Below are 7633 nucleotides of genomic sequence, written 5' to 3' on the forward strand. Positions count from 1 at the left end.
TTACAATTAATATGACTGAACACCAGTAACAGTTTCTTATTTTAAATTTAAAAAAAATTGCATTTTGAAACATCAACCAGTCAAACAACAGTAAAATTACAAAAAAAAGAAAAAACACTTTCGAGGAAGTGTATTACCAGCATTTCAGCCAATCAGGATGATTTCTACTTGAAACACTTTGATGATCTTGTGACTAAACTTTCATTTAAGTAGGAAGGCATCTGTCATGCAAGACAAAGGTGTTTCACCACAATGATTGGAGTACAGACTGCTTTGATTCTTTTTACTACAATAGGTAAGTACAAGATGATCTAGTGTTGTCAACACAGATTTTAACAGGTGCAGTATAATGTAAAGACAATAGTATTTAAGAGGGAAGATTTGTAATGTTTACTGGTTTTGTCTCTTTTTGTCTTGTGTCTTCAGCTCTGATTCAAAGCGCAGAGGCTGCCCACCAGATCCCTTTGATTGAAGTTGAAGTTGGTAAAAATGTTACTTTGCAGTGTCCGGTTACAGAGAAGGACGGCAAATTTGTTCACTGGTTTAAGCAATCCCCAGGATATATGATCCAGACAGTTGCTACAGGATCTTACACAAAACAAACACTGAGTGAAGAATTTAACAACGGTCGTTTCTCAGTATCAGAGGGGCAGACTCTGTATTTTCTTTCCATGAGAAATGTCCAAAAAGAGGATGAAGCAACATATTTCTGTCAGTATGGATCAGCTTATTCACAGACCTTTAATACAAGCGTCTACTTGGCTGTAAATGGTAAACTATGTGATATGTTCATTTCTTTCTACCTCACTTAGTAATCACAAATGCTTTGAGGAAACCTGGTATTATATTTTTAAATATTGTAATTCCATTATCACTGCTTTTTACTAAACAACCCAGGTCACAGTGAGCAGAAATCAGTTTACGTGAAACAAACTCCGGAGGCAGTGTCAGTCCACCCAGGCAGCTCCGTGACTCTCCAGTGTTCACTTTTCTCCAATAACAACGAGAACAGAAGCGAGTGCCCAGATGAACACAGAGTGTACTGGTTCAGAGCAGGATCAGGACAATCCCACGCCACGATTATTTACACTCACAGAAACTACAGTCAAAAACAAGAGGGACGGCGTTGTGTCCACAGTCTGTCCAAAACTATTCAGAACTCCTCTGATGCTGGGATCTACTACTGTGCAGTGGTCACATGTGGAGAGATCGTGTTTGGTGAAGGAACTCAAGTGGAGACAAGTATGTGGTCACCGATTTTCTTTTTTTTTTTTACAACTAAACAAGTAAAGCAAAAAATCAAATTTGAACTTTGCAGCAATAATTACTTTATGTTGTTTATTATGAACTATTTAATGAGTCTTTAAAATTCACTCCTTCGGTGAAATTACTTTTTTTTTTTGGCAAATTTACATAAAATATGTGAAGTAAATAGTTTGCTTTCTGATTTTGCTCTGGCAGAAATATAAAATAATATAATATAATATCTGTGCTTTTTTGATTCCAGGACAAAAATGGGACCCTGTGATCATTGTACTTGGGACGCTGTTGGCTCTCTGTGTAATTGTCATTGCAGTCCTTATTCTATCAAGAGATTGATGGTTTCTTTTCTTTTTCATCTTCAGTTAAGCACCCAGAATATCTTTATCTAGAATACAGAAATCATTGTATAGCTCAAAGGCAGAATTTACTAACAGTATTGTCATAATATGTATTATTACATTTTAATATCTGCAAAAAATAAAAACAAAAAACAAAAAGAACAAAATGCATGCATTTAAGCATCCTGAACAATTTCACAACATCGGCTTTGTGTTCTTCTTCACATTGAACAGGTCAGCTATTATGTATCGCTTTCAGGTTCATACTGTGGAATAACAATTACTTTTTAACTGTGCATGGCTGTGCATATCTGAATCAATGACAGTTCCATAAGAATAGAAACATGTTTTTAAAAATATATACATATTATAACCGCAGCAAACTCTATCGCTTATCATTATTTTTGTTAGACTGCAATGTTTCAGTCCAGGTGACCTTCGTCAGGTAAGGTGAAACTATTTTCACACAATTACTTAATTAATTGATTCCCATTTACCAAGGCAGAATACAATCAAACAATTTAGAAATAATAACTATTAGGCACATCGCAGGTGTGTAGTATTGGTCAAATAATTTAACTGAATAACAACATTAGTTTTGTAAACAACCCTGTAGAAACCAAAAGGAAAGAAATGAGAACACACCTATTTTTAACTTACAGATCCAAAGAAGGACCAAAAATATCAGAAATTCTAAAAAACTAAAATTTAAAAATTAGTTTGTATCTGTGCTAAAAACTCTCTTTCATCTACTCCATGATGTGCACTATTAAAAATAATGCAGTTTGTTTGGGTGACAAAGTCCGCAAAGAAAATATCCAGGAAGCCTCACTTCTGTTCAATAATAAATTATGATCTCCTTCCCTAGATGGTGCTGGACTGGGCTCAATGCTAAATAATCGTAAGGACATTATATCATGTTTTATGTCATTAAAGTGGGCTGCTAATGGAAAGCTTCTTTCAAGCCAGTAAATCACACTTGTATGTTCACTTGTTCTCTGTTTCAATTTTTTCACTCTTTTACCTCAATACGTTCTTTTGCTAGTGTTATGATTCTGGGCCCAATTTCCACATCTGTAATTTCCATTAAAATTAAGACTTAGAAGTGTCTGACACAGGACTGTCTCGAGTTATCATAGGGCTTCCATGTAGCCATGTCTGCGGTGTACATTTTAGGACATCGTCAGTTCTCAAGAAAAAAGTTGTCAGGTATCAGACAAAAAATTGTCAGGTCTCAGTTCTCAAGAAAAAAGTTGTCAGGTATCAGAACACAAGGTACCAAAGAGAAAATCTTCCTGCAGGTGGCGATGTTGTCATGTCCCACCCAGTGTTGCCAACTTAGCGACTTTGTCGCTATATTTAGCGAGTTTTCAGACCACCTTAGCGACTTTATTTCTGAAACGCAACTAGCGACAAATCTGGCGACTTTTTCTGGCGTTATTAGAGACTTATTTATGACGACTTTTTGACGTGAAAGTGCGTATCGCTCTTACTCTCAATAAGCAGCGGGTGCTGCGGTGGGCACCTCGCCCGTGCCAAAGCGCTCACAGGTGGAGGATAGTCCTCCCCAGCTGCTAATAGGGCAGGGCTCCTGCACTGACTGTAGCGCAGTCAGTTCTTCTTTTACTGGTATGCTGTTTTGTGGACCATAAAGTTTAAAACTACACACACACACACTAACTCCACCAGAGTGCCTGTTTCGGGTCACTTTTGCCGGTCCAAGCCCGGATAAAGGAGCAGGGTTGGAATTGTGACATTAAAAAAACAATAATTGCTAAAAGAAATTTAATTTGTAGTTCTAAATAAATTCTAAATGCATTTAAGACGTTTTTTACTGACTTTATGCCTCTAACACGATGTTATTTCTCTCTCCAACAGCGTAGGTTACAATTACATTAGCATGACCAACTATGCAAATTAGGCGATGACATCACTTAGCGACTTCTTGCGACTTTTAGGACAGCCAATAGCGATTTTCCTTACTGAGGAGTTGGCAACACTGGTCCCACCCGAATTGATTTCCAGATACGTCATCAACGTGTGACAGTGGAAGAGCGTAAGGTCATTGACCTCACCGGAGTTTTACTGCGGTTCAGGCTCCTAACGACACAAGGGCTGTATCCCAATTCAGGGTCTGCAGCCTTAAAGTGCGCAGCCTTAACGGTCCACAAGGGCCGCGTACTTAAAGGCCGGAAGTGAGAGGCTTGTGAAATGGGACGGTCTAGCCTCCGTCGCGCTGCCCTGGATGCCTAGCAACCATGACACTAACAGCTGGAAACGTTTCATACAGCTTTGTTTGACAGAAATGAAGGAGAAAATCTTTTGTTCATTCGTTTGTTTGTTTGTACATGAGCTTTGATTTGATAAGTATCTGAGGCTGACTGTGAAATCATGATTATTGGGCTTCACTTCTGTATTGAACAGTCATTTAAGATTACCTAGTAAATCTCCAGCTGCCTCCCTCTTCCCGCTCCACCACAACCACCCACACATGCAGGGCCTTGGAGTAGGGGTATGTCACCAGGGTGCAGAGGAGGCTACCCCCCCCCCCCCCCTGTCCCCTTCTGGCTGCCTCTGCCTCAATTTTATCCCACAACTTAGACATTCACATTACTCACACTCTCATTACACATACATATAGGATCTTGGGGGTGGGCACGATACACGGAGTCCAAAGTACCATCAGGGTGTACACCCCACCCCTGGCATCGTTGCCCACCTCTCAATTTTAAATACACGTAGACATTGAGGGCTAGCAGGAGGGACCATGCGCTTACCTGCTGCTCTCTGGCAGGTAGCTCCAAGCCCTCCTGGGTTTTAAATGCACCTTAGAACACACATGCATCAACATTACAATGAGCAGGTGGAGGGAGGTTCGGAGTCTTCTCTCACCCCCGTTCTCTGCGACCTGCTGGAGCAGGGGGGCTAGGACTAGGAGGAGGAGTTGGCCGTCCGACTGCGGTCTGGAGTGTGGAGCCTTCCTGCTGCTGCGGAGTCGGGGCGGTCTGCCTCCCCCCACCGCAGGGAAAAGGGAAACACCACCTGGGTCTGGGTGCAGTTCCCCCCTCCAGGGGCGGGGGCACCTAGACCCGGTTTGTAGAGTACGCTTGGGGAGTGTGATCGTGTGTACAACGTCTCTTTATGTCTGTCTCCACGCTGGTTGAGTGTGGAGTAAGTGCATATGAGAGCATGAGGGTGGGAATGGATGTTTGTATCTGTGTGTGCCTGTATGTCTGTGTCTATATGTCAGGTTGGGAGTCAGGCGCCACCTCTCTGGGGACATCTCAGGCCCTCCAAGGTTTGGAGGCCTATCTCCCCCTACCACCACTTCCCCTGCCAGTGGCGGACCCCCTCAGACATCGGTGCGTTGGTGGTTCTTTGTGTCCGGGGATGGGCGTCCAGGTACACACCGGCTCACTCCTTGGCGGCCGCTTATCGGGGCCTGGAGCCTGGGGCTCGCTCGGGCCACTTCAGAGGTGGGGTGCCCCCGGCCTCTCGGCCTGGGGCTCGGTCACTCAGGCGCAGCTGGCTGCCGGCGGAGCTCACGGGCGCGTCACTGCAACTCCCCCTGGCTTCTGCTCCGCGGCTGCTGAGTGAGCCCTCATCTGGGACTCTCCTCAGCTCTTTCTGGGACAGTGGCGCAGCTGCCCCTCTGTTGGTCTTCCTTGGTCTCTTGTGTTCTGGGGGCCTCTGGATGTCTGGAGTTTTGATCTCCTCCACACCTGCTTCACGCCCTGGAGGACGGGGCTGTGGCCCCCCCACACCCTCTAGCAGATTATTACATGAAGGAACCTTTTAAAAAAACAAAAAACAAGCGCGTCCATGCTCACAGGTGTACACACGGGTGATCACACCCACAAACTACACCCTTTTTGGCTCCTACCTCAAAGCACACTGTGTTCTGTTGATCTTATGTGCTGCACAATAATGTTTAACATTTAGTATTTACTGTCATATTCCCATATATCATTGTGATGTTGTTTATTCTATTACTCTTGTTCTCTTCTGCTTGCTTTCTTTTTTCTTTCTCAGCAGGTGATCCAGGTGATTGATATATGCATTTTTTTTCTCTGCCCGTTCTGTTGGTTTTTGTCTTTTGCCCTTCTCCCCCGTCCCTCTTCTCAGCTGTTTCTCTTTCCCTCTTTCTTTCTCCCCTTCTTTCCCCCAGTCAAGTCTGTCCCGTATTCAGTAAGTGAAAATAAAATAAACAATAAAAGGTGAATCAAATGGACCATTACGGCAAGGCTGGGATGGTCAGTTTGGTAAAGTAAATCCGTTGGGCATCTTTCTTTGCCTTTAGACAACAATTCTGATGGCAAAGGAGCCAAACGGGACAGGCCAAAAAAAAAAAAGATTACCTAGTAAATAACAATTAGCTAATGTTGTTCATGAGACTAAAGTCATCTTACTTTGGAAATGTAAATATAATATGGCCAATATTAAAGTTGTAATTTCAATCATTATTAGTTATTACAGCAGTGAATGAACTCTGTTTAAAATACTGAGCTTCAGTAAAGATTCAAGCTGCATTTATTTATATTATTTATATTTCCTGTCACCTTAAATCTTCACTCAAAGACAGGTTTCTTTGACACAGTATATATAACTGTGTTATATATATGAGAGACAAATATTGTTCTTTTAATATGTTGGCATTACTAAATTTGTCTCAGTAGTTAATTTAATTATCCATAAAATCATCACATTCTCTGTAAGATTAAGGTCAACTATTGAACGGCGTATATTTTAAAGTAAAGGCTTTAAAACCAAGTTAGTACAAACGTCACTAATGTCACATAACTTTGCCGACATTTGGCCAACAGTAATGTTTTAATGTTCTTCGTTATTAAACATTCGCACATAAATAAGTAACATAATATTCAGTACTTACTTTTAAAAGTTTACTCTTCGGCCGCCCCTCTTCCGCCGTTTTTTTTTCCAGGAAAATTATCCACACCCACCGCCGCGCTATGCATTCTGGGATATGTTGGGCCACGAAGTCTACACCGCCACATCTTTAAAATTCAATGAAATGAAGGACGCATTTGAGGACCGCATTTCGAGCAGCCTTCGAATTGGGACAGCCTTCGTCGTGTCGCTGTGACGTAATCGGCCTTAAAATGCGGCCTTTAAGGCTGCAGACGCTGAATTGGGATACAGCCAAGGCCTACCCGACCTTCTGAGGACCTGGCCCACATAGACCGCGAAGGCCGGGTCCTCAGGAGGATGCAGCCCATGAATTTGGACACGTCAATATGACATGTCCAAATTCATGGGCTGCCACAGTTGTGTTATATTAAGTTGCGGTTATGTTGTGAAAGTTACATATCAGAGAAGGAAAGCTAGTTTTGTACGAAACCAAATCAGTACTATTTTTGTCTGGCTAATTCATTCTAGCTAGCGACAGTGGTGAAATGTGATTTTTTTGTTTTTTATTCGGAGATGTTTCTGTTTTATTAGGAGACTGTCTCACCCCAACATCGTCAGACTCATGGCAGTTACCCGCACTGAGTCCTGCTTTTTGTTGGCAGCTGAATACATTCATGGCGCAACCCTGCAGCAAGTGCTTCACACAGACAGCTGCTACTCTAATAGTCTGTGTTATTGAAGGATTCAGCACTTCTTTTGTTCTGTTTTTTATCCATTTTTAGACAGCGATGAGATCGGCTACACACTCCACAGAAGCCCAGAGTTACTGTTAATATCAAAAATATAACGCTGTCCTTCGAGATTTTGACATTTAAGACTGTGAGTGTAATGGATCTAAAACTGTTTAAATCTCTACTGCCTGGTAACATGGAAACTTTAAAAACAGCAGCAGAAGGTTTCAGTAGTGTAGTCTAATTTGTTATTTTCATTTAATAATAATCCATATTATGTATAACAGCTACATTCACCCTGGAGAGAAACTAGTGAGGGAGGACCAAGCTGGGTTTCTGGGTCCAGAGGTTTGGAGAAACTTCTTCCCTTTCTTTCATCACAGCTGTCCTGTGCCAGAAGTTCTGTTGACCCACTGAAAGAGGCATCATTTA

At 42.1% G+C, this 7633-nt stretch overlaps 1 protein-coding gene across 1 annotated transcript; it reads left to right on the top strand.

Moving 5' to 3' along the window:
* Positions 1-386: 386 nt before the first annotated feature.
* Positions 387-1674, top strand: LOC146716816 (uncharacterized). Its single transcript, XM_085434833.1, has 3 exons — positions 387-771; positions 898-1242; positions 1508-1674. The coding sequence occupies exons 1-3, from the start codon at positions 387-389 to the stop codon at positions 1597-1599; spliced, it is 822 nt and encodes a 273-aa protein (XP_085290959.1). The 3' UTR covers positions 1600-1674.
* The last annotated feature ends 5959 nt before the right edge of the window (positions 1675-7633 follow it).

Source organism: Copadichromis virginalis, linkage group LG2 (assembly GCF_057382275.1).
Source record: "Copadichromis virginalis isolate Kocher_CV1m ecotype Utaka linkage group LG2, C_Virginalis_male_GT1.1, whole genome shotgun sequence".
Taxonomy (NCBI): domain Eukaryota; kingdom Metazoa; phylum Chordata; class Actinopteri; order Cichliformes; family Cichlidae; genus Copadichromis; species Copadichromis virginalis.

What these genes read in the sequence shown, in the direction of transcription:
- LOC146716816 (XM_085434833.1), top strand. Translation starts at nt 387, where the DNA reads ATGTTTACTGGTTTTGTCTCTTTTTGTCTTGTGTCTTCAGCTCTGATT. An exon ending in CGTCTACTTGGCTGTAAATG is followed by an intron (nt 772 to 897) that starts GTAAACTATGTG and finishes TAAACAACCCAG; the next exon opens with GTCACAGTGAGCAGAAATCA. An exon ending in AGGAACTCAAGTGGAGACAA is followed by an intron (nt 1,243 to 1,507) that starts GTATGTGGTCAC and finishes TTTTGATTCCAG; the next exon opens with GACAAAAATGGGACCCTGTG.